At 34.6% G+C, this 14363-nt stretch overlaps 2 protein-coding genes across 3 annotated transcripts; one reads left to right on the top strand and one right to left on the bottom strand.

Annotated features, from left to right (window-relative positions):
- Positions 1-1668: 1668 nt before the first annotated feature.
- LOC115995606 (probable protein phosphatase 2C 38) lies at positions 1669-4695 on the top strand. The gene is made up of 5 exons (XM_031234691.1): positions 1669-1905; positions 2011-2523; positions 2901-3265; positions 3828-4064; positions 4183-4695. Exons 2-5 carry the CDS (start codon positions 2190-2192, stop codon positions 4396-4398), a joined length of 1152 nt encoding a protein of 383 aa, XP_031090551.1. The 5' UTR covers positions 1669-1905; positions 2011-2189; the 3' UTR covers positions 4399-4695.
- A 1000-nt stretch (positions 4696-5695) lies between these two features.
- On the bottom strand, positions 5696-9484 carry LOC115995607 (probable serine/threonine-protein kinase PBL7). Of its 2 annotated transcripts, none has more exons than XM_031234693.1 (5): positions 9237-9484; positions 7966-8165; positions 7143-7332; positions 6476-6867; positions 5696-6319 (listed from the first exon to the last, which is right to left on the bottom strand). In XM_031234693.1, exons 1-5 carry the CDS (start codon positions 9325-9327, stop codon positions 6053-6055), a joined length of 1140 nt encoding a protein of 379 aa, XP_031090553.1. In that variant the 5' UTR covers positions 9328-9484; the 3' UTR covers positions 5696-6052. The 2 variants fall into 2 exon arrangements, with proteins under 2 accessions (XP_031090553.1, XP_031090554.1); XM_031234694.1 differs by having other exon boundaries at positions 7966-8159.
- Between the last annotated feature and the right edge of the window lie 4879 nt (positions 9485-14363).

Here is a 14363-nt window from a genome sequence, read left to right as displayed (position 1 = left end):
ATATATATATATATATATATATATATATATATATATATATATATATATATATATATATATATATGTCAATAAATAAATTTCAAATGTTTTTTATGAGATTAAACATAGAGAAATATGTAAACTTTCAAATTTCACATTTATTTTATTGTTTTCTTACTTAAACTTCTCCTACTAATTTTAATTTTTTTTAATCTTTATATTAATTCAGAACAATGCTAGAAGTCCTTACATCTATTACTCACAACAAAACGACCCTGTTGAGTCATGATGTGGCAAGTTCTAATAGCTAGACATTTGAAAAAAGAAAAAAATCTATTAAAACTTGTCATATCATGTAGTGGCTTTGTTGTGGATGGTAGATGTAGTGATACCTTTTTTTTTTCTTCGTATTTTTGGTTGGAAATACGATTTGTGGGGATGTTGCAGGTAGAGTGGTCAAAACTCGTATTTTAGATGGGCTAGGTTGGAGGTTCCAACCTATCCCGTATAACCCGTATTCCCACCCCCAACAATCATTATATCATGGATCCAGGCCCACAATTTACAAACTGAATATTCACAATTCAAATTGTGAAATTCACTGAGCAAATTGTGAACATTCAGTATATAAATTGTGTATTTTGGACCCGGGTAATTTGTCAGGATTTTGATTCTTGAACTATACAAAAAAACCTCAAAATTTTTAACATATAAATAAAAAAAAATAATAATAAGTGTGATGACGGGTTGGCCCGTTTAGCCCGTCTAACCATGAGTTGATTTTTCCAACCTGTGTAAAAAATGGGCAGGCATGCGTTGACCCGTTTATGGACAAACCCTAGACGGGCCAACTTTTATGGGCTAACCTGTTTTGAAAGCTCTAGTTGCACGTGATGATTAGTCGGAATATTGAGACAAATGGATTTGCTTGGGTAAATTAGTTGGCAAGAGATTGGTAAATACATATATATGGGAAGTTAAGTTGAGTCACGTGTATGTACTCAAAAAAAAAAAAAAGTTGAATCATGTGTATAGAGAATAAAATGATGTGTTAAATTACGTGACAAAATGTTTTACCTTGCATGTTTGAAGAAGAAAGTTAATTAATATTTTCATTTTAAGGTAATTTTATTGTGAAGAGATAATATAAATCTTGGTTAAAAAAAGAGCATGTCTATCATAACAAGATAATTTTAAAAAATAAAATAAAAAGAATTGATAATTACTCAAAATTGTGAATATTTAAATATGAAAATGACTAAAATTTGGATAACTACTAATGAATTTAAAGATTCCATTCTTATGAACAAATCAGAATCATAAATAGTAGATTGAATAAAATAAAAAAAATATATTATTTGGAAAAAAAAAATCCAAGAATTTTCTATCCTTTAATTTTATTTATTTATTTTTGTGTGTTCATTGTAACTAAAATGAGAGGGGGAGAGAGACCTATGCCTAAAAAGGCGGTTGCTTACTGGTTTATTGCTGGTCAAAGTCAAACGAATCCCTAAATTCATTAAAATAAATAACAGAAAATATCATTTTTAAAAAAGATGGAAATAAAAAAAATAATAAAATCGGAGACCCGAAATTGCCTAGAAAAGAGCCCATTCAAAGCTCCATCTGACCTCTCTATATTTACGCTGTTTTCAGAATTTTCTTTGCCGTCTCTCTTTTCTTTTTACAATAATAAAGAAAAAACCCAAAAAAAAAAAAGAAGAAAAAAGGGAAAAAAACAACTCCTCCTCCACCCCGCCCACCCTCCTCTGCTTTCCTCATTCTAAAACAATTGTTCTTCTCTCTCAGTAGAACCGATCGTGCAAATTCCGACGATAAAAATGGGATCTTGCAGTCGCCACCGGAGTTGAGGAGCGGGGATTCAAGGCATTGATTTTGATCCCTCGTTTGATTGTTTGCATATGGGTATGGGTTTCTTGCTTTCTTTAATTTCTGGGCTGTTAATTTGTAATGCATTTTTGGGGTTGCCCTTTTGTTTGATTCCGGTTTTTTTGATTGATTGATTTTCAGATTAATGGTGTTTACCTCGATTGATATATGCGCAAAGACTGAAACTTTTTTTTGTGGGGTTGGAGATTAAGGGCGGGATAGGTGTTTGATATAAGGGGTAAGAGAGATTTGATGAGTGTTGCGATTGCTGGGTTATTTCGGTGAGACTTGAGGGTTATTGCAAGCATAATATGTAAGGAATGGTGACTACTACATGGAGAAGGATTGTATACCCTTGTTGGAGGCCTACCATTGATGATGAGGGCCAAGATTGGAGCAGTAGAGGGGGAGACCCGAATGGCCGGGTGGATGGGTTGTTGTGGTATAAAGATTTAGGGCATCATGTCAATGGGGAATTCTCAATGGCTGTAATTCAAGCAAATAATGTACTGGAGGATCAGTGCCAGCTCGAATCAGGGTCATTGAGCTCGGTTGAGACGGGTCCTCAAGGGACGTTTGTTGGAGTTTATGATGGCCATGCAGGTCCAGAAGCTGCCCATTTCATATGTGATCACCTTTTCAACAATGTCAAGAGTATGTTTTCGTTTTTGCTATGTCCTTTATCGAATCGGAATTTCCTTGTATGCCATTTTTTCCTCTTTGCTAGTTGTAGCACGAAACTGACTTTGACTGTGTAAATATCTACTGCTATACCAGGTAAGAAATACACACTCTAGATTTTGCTAACCTATAGAAAGGAAAAAAGGAAAAGGACAATTTAGTAACCTAAAAGGAAAAAAACAAAAGAGGAGAATATAGTTGTTTTTTGGATTAACTTTTAAATTCTAGTCAGTAATATTTCTGCTGTGCCTTCTAATTATTAAATTACTAGACTGATGTTTCTTCCCCGCTCTTTGCAAGATTGCTTGCTCTTGCGTGTGTAACTCACTTGATTGGTATTTGTGATGCAGAATTTACATTGGAAAATCAAGAAATGTCAGCTGATGTTATAACCAAAGCATATTTGGAAACTGAAGAGGAGTTTCTTTCCTTAGTGAAAAAGCAGTGGTTAATGAAACCTCAAATTGCTTCTGTGGGATCATGTTGTTTGGTTGGCATTGTATGCAATGGTATGCTGTATATTGCGAATGCTGGAGATTCACGTGCGGTTTTAGGAAGAGTTGAGAGGCATAAAGATGTTAAAGCCATACAGTTGTCATCTGAACACAATGCAAATTTGGAATCTGTTAGGGAGGAACTTAAGTTGTTGCATCCCGATGATCCACAGATTGTAGCTCTAAAGCACAAGGTTTGGCGTGTCAAGGGACTTATACAGGTGACTTATTTGGAACTTCTTTCTGCTCCAACTAATTTTAATGGTTAAGGGGGCATGCTAGTTTAACTTTACCATAACATTGTTTGCTTAATTTGGAATTCACTTCAGATCCTAATCCTTTTGTTTTTTTATTTTTGGTTGAAAATTTGTTTATTTTTACTTTAAAAAAAATCCCTGTTCATGTTATCATGTCACTATCATCTCCATCACCATCAATCAGATAGGACTCTAGATCCTTGAGCTTATCACTAGGTGATACCGCCACATATGGTCCTCCATAACAGAATGAGAACATGGCACATTATGTTGGGTATTGCAGTACACGTCGCTGAACTGGCATTATTAATTAAATATGCCGGCATAATTAATGCCTGCACCTTCCTTCCTGCAAGGTATTTTTGCTGGTGCATAATCTGCTTATCGTCACTAGATGAAAATGTTAAGGTCATTAAATCTTTATTTGTATTTCAAAGAGGAGAAATGAGATCCTTGTAGTTTGATTCAAAAATAAATGTCACTACTTTCATGAATACGACACTGCTGATATGAAATTCTCTTGCAGATTTCAAGATCCATTGGCGATGCATATTTCAAGAGACCGGAGTTTAATAGGGAGCCTTTGTTGCCTAAGTTTAGACTAGACGAGCCCTTTGTGACACCAATCCTTAAAGCTGAGCCATCGATACATGTTCAAAAACTCCTCCCTGAAGATCACTTTCTCATCTTTGCATCGGATGGCTTATGGGAGCAACTTAGCAACCAAGAGGCTGTTGAAATTGTCAACACCTGCCCACGCAATGTAAGATTGATTGATTGATTCACATGGCAAAGAGATACACTACTTCAGTTTACCTCACTGTTTTAAATCATCTTTTCCCGGTGTTGTCTAGTATGCTAACATTTCCTTGTTTCAAAAGGGTGTTGCCAGGAAACTTATAAAAGCTGCACTTCATGAAGCTGCCAAAAAAAGAGAAATGAGGTACGCGGACTTGAAAAAGATAGACCGGGGCGTGAGAAGACACTTCCACGATGACATCACTGTCATCGTTTTGTTCCTAGACTCCAATTTAACTAGTCGTGGTTCCTCGAGTGGGCAAGTGCTTTCCATAAAAGGAGGTGGAGGTACTTCTTGATAGAATAAAAATCTCATCATGCATACTTATCCCTTGATCGAAAATTTGTCTTGAGAAATTTCTTTTAAAGAGAGAATATTGAATTTAAAAAAAAAAATCTGTATATGTATAGGCTTGCTTCTTGGATCTCACTATAGATGGCTAGTTTATTACTACTACTACTACTATTGTGCGGGGAAGATGCCTGTCATAATTTGTTCAAAGTTTGCTCTGATGGGCACATGAAACTATGCAGAGTTTTCTTATATTGTGAGGCATGGAATTAATGAATGGGGTGGTGGTTCAGTTTTGATGAGATGTTCAGACTTTCAGGCTAAAATCTGATGAATTATCACTCTGCTCTTTTCTCCTGCATTCAATCATTGGTTTTCTTCACATGGCTTTCCTGTCTGTCTTTTACACTTTTACTATATTAAGATTTTTCATTTGTTGGCCTAAAAGCTTTTGAAGTTGGTTTGAATTTTTTATTTTTTATTTTTTTTTTAATTTTTTTTAAGTAACCTTGTAAATATAACCCCCATTGTTGAATGAATGTTAGAGGTGGCCAAACCTTGGGTTGATTTGGTAACAAAGCAGGTGAAACTGAGTTTGAACTTGATAAAGAGAACATGTCCACGTGTTGTTTATGAACTTTACTGAGCATATGTAAATTTGGGTTCAAATTTTTATGTTATTGGTTAAAAAGAACATATTTACGTGTTGTTTGTTAACCTTACCAAGTATAGGTAAAATTGGGTTCAAGAAGTCATTGAAAAAAGACAACATGTGGGTGTTGTTTATGAGCATGATCTAACATAGGTACAATTGGGCTCGAATCTTTTATGTTATTGGTTAAAAAGAACATATTCGCGTGCTGTTTGTTAACCTCATCGAGCATGGGTAAAATTGGGTTCGGAAGTCATTGAAAAAAGAGAATTGTTTATGAGCATGATCTAACATAGGTAAAATTGGGTTTTGAATATTTATGTTATTGGTTAAAAAGAGCATATTCACGTATTGTTTGTTAACTTTATTCGGTAAGGTAAAATTGGGTTCAGGAGTCATTAGAAAAAGTGAACATGTTCACATGTTTATGAGCATGATCTAGCATAAGTAAAATTGGGTTCTAATCTTTATGTTATTGGTTAAAAAGAACAAATTCACGTACTGTTTGTTAACCTTACCGAGCATAGGTAAAACTAGATTCGAATCTTTATGTTATCAGATAAAGATAACATGTCCGCGTGTTGTTTATATGGAGCATTGCTTCACTGATTTGAGTGAATTTACATCTAATCAGAAAATTTTTTAGAGAACATTGCCAAGAAGTCCTAAAAAGGACAAGTTTCATTAATAAAAGAAATTAAAAGAAAAAAAAAATGAAGAAAAATAGTGGGTGTGGTCAAGGGAATGAAAAAACTTTTTTCTTTTCATTTTCTTTTTCACGATAAAAAAAGAAAATTACACATTGGAAAAAGACTGAAGCTGTAGCCTGGACACTGCTGCAGAATGGGATTTACAGACATAATTTCTGGGCAGCAAAAGAAAGAAAACCCATCTTCATTACCACATGATGATAAACTAAGGTTTCATCTCACCTCGCATCGCGATATAGTATCCGTTTAGCACGCGCATTCAAAGGCCCTCGATTTATAGCTATGTGCCAGAATCGTTATCACCACGCTTCCCTTCTTGTTCTTGGAGTAGAATTGCCCGAGCGAACCCTTTGGACTGGCTGGGTATCGGGATCATAGTTCTGGGACGCGAGATAGTTTAAGGCCGTAACAACGTCTGCTATGAGAGGTCGCATCGTGGGTTGCTCCTGGACGCACATTGCTGCAACAGCGAGAGCCTGATACAAACCCCTCACGGGATATTGGCCCTGAAGCGTTGGGTCCGCCATTTGCGAGAACTTCCTACGGTCTTTGAACAAGGGCCGAGCCTGAAAAATTAGGCCCATTAAGATAAACGCACGAGCATAAAAATGTCGTTTTATAGAAGCTTTCAAAGTCTAGATATTGAGATCTAAGCATATTCGGTGATCACAAGTTATTTTTAGTGAAAATATCGATGACTAATGATGAAAGTTATTTCTTACCCATGCAACGAGATTTTGCTCCCCGGCAGCTCTAGAAGTGTCGATTGCCTTTCTGCCGGTAATAATTTCCAGAAGAACCACCCCGAAGCTATAGACGTCGGATTTCAGTGTAAGTTGCCCAGTCATTGCATATTCTGGTGCGCAATATCCGTAGGTTCCCATGACTCTAGTAGATACATGGGTCTTATCGCCAACGGGGCCTAATTTGGCCAACCCGAAATCGGATAACTTGGGGTGATAGGATTCGTCCAGCAAAATATTTGAACATTTTAAATCACGATATATTACAGGAGGGTTTGCTTTATCATGCAAATACTCCAAGCCTTTCGCAGCACCGGCCGCTATTTTCATTCTCGTATTCCAGTCAAGTCGCTTTTTATCGGGCGAAAGCTCTGAATCAAGAATCAAGAACACAACAAACATATGAGATGCCACGAGGGTTTCATACTTTCATTTAGTTATCGTGAAGCTACTTAGCAATCAAAGCATACAACAATCGAGACTCATAGTCGCATGATCAACGAGACAATGATAACAAATTATGGAAATTATACGATTAGGTGATTGCCATATTCAAAGAACAAAATAGTTTAATCTTAGCTCTGACATTTTGGGTAAATAGAGGACAATCAGAAAACGGGCAGCATAAGATGTTCGAAGCACGTACCATGTAGATGGTCCTCGAGGGATCCTAATGGCATGTACTCATAAACCAATAGTCTTTGATCTCCATCAGCACAATATCCGATCAAATTGACCAGGTTCGGATGATGAAGTAGGCTCAACATCAGAACCTCAACAAGGAATTCCCTGTTTCCTTGCAATCCATTTCGATCCAGTTGTTTGATAGCGACAATCTATACCAAAAAATAAATAATGTTCATATGGATAAAAAAAACTCTCTGTATTATCCGTATATTTAACCATTTGTTTAGCTCATCCGGGTCTTACTGAAAAGAAGGCTTTTTAGAAAAGCATAAACTTTGGAGCTTCTTGAAAAAGAAATTTTTAGGCCTCGTATCTAGCTTTGACAGTATTTTTCTCTCTTTTTAGTGTTTGGGTCAACTTATGTTTCTTAGAGTGGATAAGCTCCAAAATAAGGTGGGCGAAACCCAAGGGCCTTATAGTCCAACGGTATGGGCCTAAGACTTAATGCAAGAGGTCCCGAAAAAATAATCCAAATTCCAAAAGCAAAAACAATATTTCATTGTAAGTCATGAAGATCAGAAGATGTATGGAGTATCTCTTAACTACAAACACAAAAGTATGAACAGACTTAACAAATATCAGCGTGCTTCATAGAACTCAGGGGAGGGAAGCATCGCCCATGCTATCTCGAAAAAATCAAACTAACAAAAAAAATAATGAAGTTTTGAGGGGAGAGAATTTCCATTGAAACTCGGTTAATAACATATAGGTACAATAAAGAGTCAAAAAGTCAAACACTTTTCTATGCTTTCAGTGATAGCAAACATATAGACTCAACTGACCTGATTCGTGCTCTCTAAACGCCCCTTGTATACCCTGCCAAATCCTCCCTCGCCTAAAAGACAGTCCGCCCTGAAATTCTTTGTTGCAGCAGCCAATTCACGAAATCTAAATGTATGGGCAGCAATACGACCCGAACCTCCATTCTTCGATCCTTCCTTTCTTTCGTCCAGTGAAGAATCCAGCTTTACTTTATCTGAAACTATGAAAAAACTTGAAAATGCAGCATACCAACAACCAAAGTAAACATCTACACTTTTTAACAGTAGTTTCTAGCAGCAAAAGCGTAATCCCATCACAGACCAGAGGTTTTCTAGGAAACAGCGAAGAACATACATTAAAATGAATGCAGGATTGCAGGAAAATACTTCAAAACAAAAATGTAGCCAAACAACATGGGGACACACCCCGTCATTATATATTCTATAGAGACAACATATTTGCTCTTGACAGAAAGCATCAAAGAATGCAACTCGTTTCTATCAATGACAAAATGGCAGTGTCTCTAGCCCCACTCGGGGTGAAAACCATTATGAACACACACAAATGTCTGTCATTGAACAGTTGAATCATCCAATAGTTCATAGGCTCAGAATAAGTTTCTACATTATTGGGCCATATGGAACAATCAAAAGTCTACTAAATTTCAAAAGTCATCTAGCACCAGCTGGACTTAACTAACTTGAGTATATTAGACAGGTAGGTAAACAGTTAAAAGCAGTAAAGCACACCATTCAATTAAGCAAAAAAAAATTTAAAAATTAAAGATTTTTGCCTGTTTGAATCCATTTAGTTAATGGTATTGAATACATCCAAATTACCCAAGACCCATAGACTCTATCAAGAATGGAAAGGTTCAAAAATAAAATTTAAATCTAAAATGCCACCCCAAACAGCCAAACTCTGAAAGAATGGCAGAAAAATTCAATCTTTCAAGAGAAAATCAGTCCACAAAACTATGGTATACATAATCCTCCAAAGTCCAAGCACATAACAATTCTTAGTCACACTATTAGGCAAAAGATTACATCTACCAAAATTGACACAGATCATCAAAACAACCTCTACAGAAGAAACCAATTCACATAACTATGCAGAAAACCATTTCCCCATATACTTATGGATAAATATTACACCCCAAAAAAAAAAAAGACCCAAAATGAAATCTTTGAAACACTAACATAAAGTTATGAACTTCAAACCCAAAATTTCACCTGAGTACTGAAAATTTAACAAAAAAGAAACCAACTTTATTCATTGCATATACAAATACCTAATGTTGATGGGATCTGATCATCGGACTTATTGCTTTGCTGCTGCTTTGTTTTGTTCTTTGATTTCCCAGTGCAAAGGAACAAACCCATTGTTGTATAGTTTGAGTATGTTTGTGAGTGGGTCTCCTTGAGATAGACAGAACAGTGATGGCTTAGAAGGAAGAGACGGGAAGGGAATGGAAGGGAAAGGAAATGAAGGAGAGAGAAAGGAGACCAAACAGGATTTCAGACAGCAGAGAGAGATGGATTAAAATTCGGACAGAGGGCTCTTTGGGTATATACCTTCTTGTTTTGTGGTTATTTTGCACAAAAGCCCTTCTTTTCCTTCTGTCCGGCTGGAACCACCCCTTTTTCTGAATTTATTCTCTTTGTATGCCCTTCCTCTCATATAAATTTTGGGCGATGAAAAAATTTCGCAGTCACTATTTTATATTAATCACGTAATATATATTTTATAAAAAAATTTTAATGTATCGATTGGTATCGGTGCAAATCATGTATCGTCGAAATGTTATTAATAATAATAGTTTTCAAATTTCAATAGTATTTACCAGATATTATAACTATGATGCATGGTTCAAATGATATTCAATACGCTCATAATCTCTTCTGATACTAATCGTTAAAATTAAATGTTTATCACTATGGAAAAACTTATAGTTAGTAGTATTGACGTAATTTTATTTTCTTATACTTACATAATAGTTATTGTCACGCTTCAAATACATATAGGGTGGCAAGAAACCAGCAACCATTACCAGAAGGTGTGTACTGCGTAAATCTTGTTCATGTGTTATATACTTTCTCTATCTATTGCAGTCCAAAGAGTCAATACCCTTTCTTTGAGGTTGGATCTTGCGACATTCCCTCAAAGAGAGCCACAGAGGTGTCATCTGAGCACAATGTATTTGGTAATTGAATTATGTAGATAAACTATGATATTTATTATATTATAAAGTATACGGAGTATTATTTTTGGAATAAGATTTGTGAACAAAACAAAATGGGAGTAAGTAGCAGTTTTTATTCTAAATTAATACTAAATAATAATCCCTACAAATTAAATAAGATGCTAGGAGAGAATCTAGGATGCTTGTCACCCAGAATGAAGTATGTCTACCTGCTGCAACATGGTTTTGCTTCTGCAACTATTGCCCAAACAAAACATTATACAGCTCAATGATTATTATAATATATTCTTTCTAATTGTTATTTGTTTATCATTAGAATTGTTATTAAAGAAAAATAATAATAAGATTTTTCCAATTTTCTTTGGTCTCAGTCACGTCAAACAAAAATTTATAAAAAGAGCATAAAAATTTGTTTCTAAAAAAATAAAAGTGTCCTAATGAGGTTAGACGAAGAGTCTATTAGTATCGTGACTTGGAGGTCAATCAAGTCTAAGAATGTCTCCATCTCCAAGACTAGGGAATTGATCACCAAGACCAGACGTAAAATTAACCCAACATGTATTCCAAGAATTGAAAAAATAATCTCCGTTACATCGCCACCACTATAGGCATCACATCATGGCCCGACATATGTCACGACGGACCTGAGCAACTAGCTAGTAACGTGCCGCCACATTAGACCTACCTACCCACGAGAATTCTGCATGTGTCCCTGCTCCAAGATTTTTATAAATATAGACCTTCTCTAATAATATAACTTGATAGGGTTATAATCAGGGCTGTATCTGAGCATGTCTAACATGTGCAACCGCACAGGGCTCCCAATTTTTGGGGGCTCATATTAAAAAAAAAAATTATATGTATATAGTTTACAAAAATTTAGGCTAAACGTATAAAGATTGGACCAATTTGTGACAAGATGAAATTGAGCCCAACTGACAATTACTTTAAAAACCCTATATATATTTCCTAATCTAAATCTCAATTAGCAAAGACATTGTCAATTCCAATATATATATATATATATATTTTCTAACCCAAAAACATTGCCAATTCCGTTCGGTAATTATATTTTATAAATCATAATCCCACATCTCAATTAGACAATTAGCAAAATTTCAATTCCCAACTCTATAAAATACGGCAATACCGTAACGAAATTTGACAATATGAAAATTCTCAATTCACAATTCGGTAATTTCGTAGATTGCAGACCGCAACTCAACTGATTCTTTAATTATTTATTCATATAGTTTCTAAATAAATTCTTTTTTTTCCTTAGGATTTTATAATTATTCTTCTAGAAAATATACATATGGGTCTGAGAAGCGTAAAAAGAAAATAAGAATTGAACAACTAACTCAATCTCATAAAAGAGCTCATGAAAAATTCATTACAAAACAAACTCAAATAGATGAGTAAATAGATGATGCCAAGGAAAAATTGTTAGATGCAATTTTGATACAACTTTTTAAACAACTATTATTTATATATAGAAATTACTCAAAAAAACAAAGAGGCTCAAATTAAGATATGGCACAGGGCCTCAATTTTTATTGGAACGGTCCTGGTTATAATTTTCTTGACTTATACTTCCCGGCCATTGCAAAATATTTGATCTTAATTTAGACTTCACTTGGATACTTGTACTAACTACTAAGAACTCTAACATTATCAATAATACTACACATGCTACATTTTCTACATTATAAGTTGCATTCTACCTAAAATACTACACAACGTGCAATACCTATAACTAATAACACTATCATGCCCAACACAAAGGATAAATCATATATCCTCATTAGCTTATGATCAAAACTAATAAGCAATAACCCATTTCTTCAGTCACTTATTTTATTGATGATAGTAATTTTTTGAATGTAAATTATAAATTCAAGGTTATAAAAAATTTTAAATAATTATTGACAAAATTGGAAAATGTCTAGCTTGACAGACAGCATATTCTTTCCCCTAGTACTAAAATGTACAATCATATACCATATATATGTTCATTATATTATTCCATATAATAACAATAATAGTAATAGCAAATATTACAAAATGGAATTCCAAGCACACAGGGCCAACTGTACATCTTAGTCCATGCATGATTGCATGTATGAATGACACAGACAAATAGTTTGATGCTCTTCTCTTATCATTATTGCATCAGACATTCCTTTGCAGGATAATAAACAAACAATTTATGAGGTTTTAAAATTAGGGTTGTAAATTTTTATTTTTTTTAAATTATGTTAAGTACATTGGAAGTACTGCATAAAGGGATGCTCTTTTTTAGCACGTAAATCTTTATATTTAATGTAAATACAAAAGTAAAAATAAAAAATAAAATTAATTTGATTTAAAATTAAGATATGTTAATTGGCTATATCTCTGTGTAGTTGTTTTCAAAATTACATAGGTCAAAGAGATGAACCATACTAGGAAGCTAAGACCTTGTGCAACTGATCGACTTAACTAAGAGAGTGTTCGCAATAATCAAACTCATGATCTTCGGGTACAATACTCAATCCATTTGGTGACTACGTTTAGGACGTGTATACTTATTATTACCAATAAGTTAGTTAATTGTATAATATATTAATTTGACAGGTATCTTTCTTGAAATGACAGGTATCTTATATTAATCCAATTCATATACTATATTATATGACATGCAAATTAAACTATATTCTTTAGTTTATTCAAGCTATATATATTATTTATACTCGCCAATTTCAACTATGCTCAGGGCTTAGGAAGTATGAGGATGGTGATATCGTACGTTGTTTTGTGCCATCAACAGATTGGTCTTTTTTTTTGGGGAGAAAAAAAAATAGGTTGGTCTTAAGTCTTTGACCGACGACCGTTTCACTTTCATTTTAATAATAATTTCTATTTTTTTTAATAGTATTACTTCTGTTACAATGTAAATGTGTTTATACATATCTTATTTGGGAGGGTCATAATTATGCCACTTAACCACAGTATTTAGCAATAATAATTTCTATTAAAACAATTTCAAATAATTATTAGTAAAAAAATCATGATGAGGGTTTTCTCCCTGCACACCCCAAATAGGATAAAAATGGAAAGTATGTGTAATATATTACACCCCTTAAAACATAGGGATTAAGCAAAAGTCCCATCAATGTCTCCTCGTATACGCCAGGGCTGGTTGTTCAGCAGTCAGTTCAGTACCAGATAGGGTTTGGGTCCTTTCTACCCAATCCCACGCCGACTCTCTTTTCTTTTTTACCTTGATAAAAGATGTCAATAGATACTCATGATTTGTGAATTGGTAAAATTAATCTCTTCTAATTTAATCAGATGTATGTCTCGACCGAGTTTTGACTCGAATTTAGACCAATAAAATAAAATAAAATGTGGATGGATTTAGCTTGTATGTTATGGAGCCTACAATGGCTATTTCACATTCCCATTGCTCAAAAGTCAAAAGGTAAAGTAGCTCAGCTTGCTCCATGGCCCTCATACCTCGATCCAGCCAATAAGATTGTGGAGATACAAATCACGGTGAGTCATCGACCTTAGTCTTTTATGTGAGAGTATTAATACTAGCACCATAGAACTCTCACACTATAACTCTCAAGTTCGATCTTGAATTTTCACCTCCATCTATCATCTAATTGAACTATTCGTGCGGAAAATGCAGCATTTATAGCCCCTAAAGTATTCTCTACCGTTTTAGTTATAACTTTTTGTTGTTGCTCTATGCTCCTTAGCAGCTGGCAGTGTAACTTCCAGCTTCAAAAGGTAAGATTTTCTATGGCTTGCAGCAAGACTTGAACAATTTAGGCATGGGATCATTATCTTTGTATAGTTCTTTGAAAGTTACATATATCTGGGCTAGCTGGAACCCATCAATCTGAGGAAGAAAGCTAAAGGTTTGCTTTTTATGTGGCTGAATTTTCTCCTTCTTTTTTATTACCAGACATTACATTGGCAGGTTTCTGCTGTGTTGATTTTGGTAGATACTGTTACATGTCTAGGAAACAAAGCTAGGATGGAGACATATGATGGATGGACTCCTCATCTGTTGTTTTGATAGATGCTTCTTGAGAGTCCATTGTTGTTCAATCAATTTTTTTTATTATTATTATTATCTGGGCATGCAACATCTGGACCCCACTGAAAAGTTGTATATCACTTTGTGGTGTTTGGATGGCAAATCTTGTTTCGACTGTTGTTGAT

This window comes from Ipomoea triloba, chromosome 11, assembly GCF_003576645.1.
Source record: "Ipomoea triloba cultivar NCNSP0323 chromosome 11, ASM357664v1".
In the NCBI taxonomy this organism is placed as follows: Eukaryota; Viridiplantae; Streptophyta; class Magnoliopsida; order Solanales; family Convolvulaceae; genus Ipomoea; species Ipomoea triloba.
This window is presented reverse-complemented; position numbering and strand designations above follow the sequence as displayed.

Bases quoted from the DNA above. Each gene is read 5' to 3' on its own strand.
- LOC115995606 (XM_031234691.1), top strand. From the start codon at position 2,190: ATGGTGACTACTACATGGAGAAGGATTGTATACCCTTGTTGGAGGCCT. The intron at 3,266-3,827 runs GTGACTTATTTG...ATTCTCTTGCAG, and splicing joins GTGTCAAGGGACTTATACAG to ATTTCAAGATCCATTGGCGA. The intron at 4,065-4,182 runs GTAAGATTGATT...TTGTTTCAAAAG, and splicing joins TCAACACCTGCCCACGCAAT to GGTGTTGCCAGGAAACTTAT.
- LOC115995607 (XM_031234693.1), bottom strand. From the start codon at position 9,327: ATGGGTTTGTTCCTTTGCACTGGGAAATCAAAGAACAAAACAAAGCAG. The intron at 8,166-9,236 runs GTATTTGTATAT...GTTTTTTCATAG, and splicing joins TCAGATCCCATCAACATTAG to TTTCAGATAAAGTAAAGCTG. The intron at 7,333-7,965 runs GTCAGTTGAGTC...TTTTTGGTATAG, and splicing joins GTTTAGAGAGCACGAATCAG to ATTGTCGCTATCAAACAACT.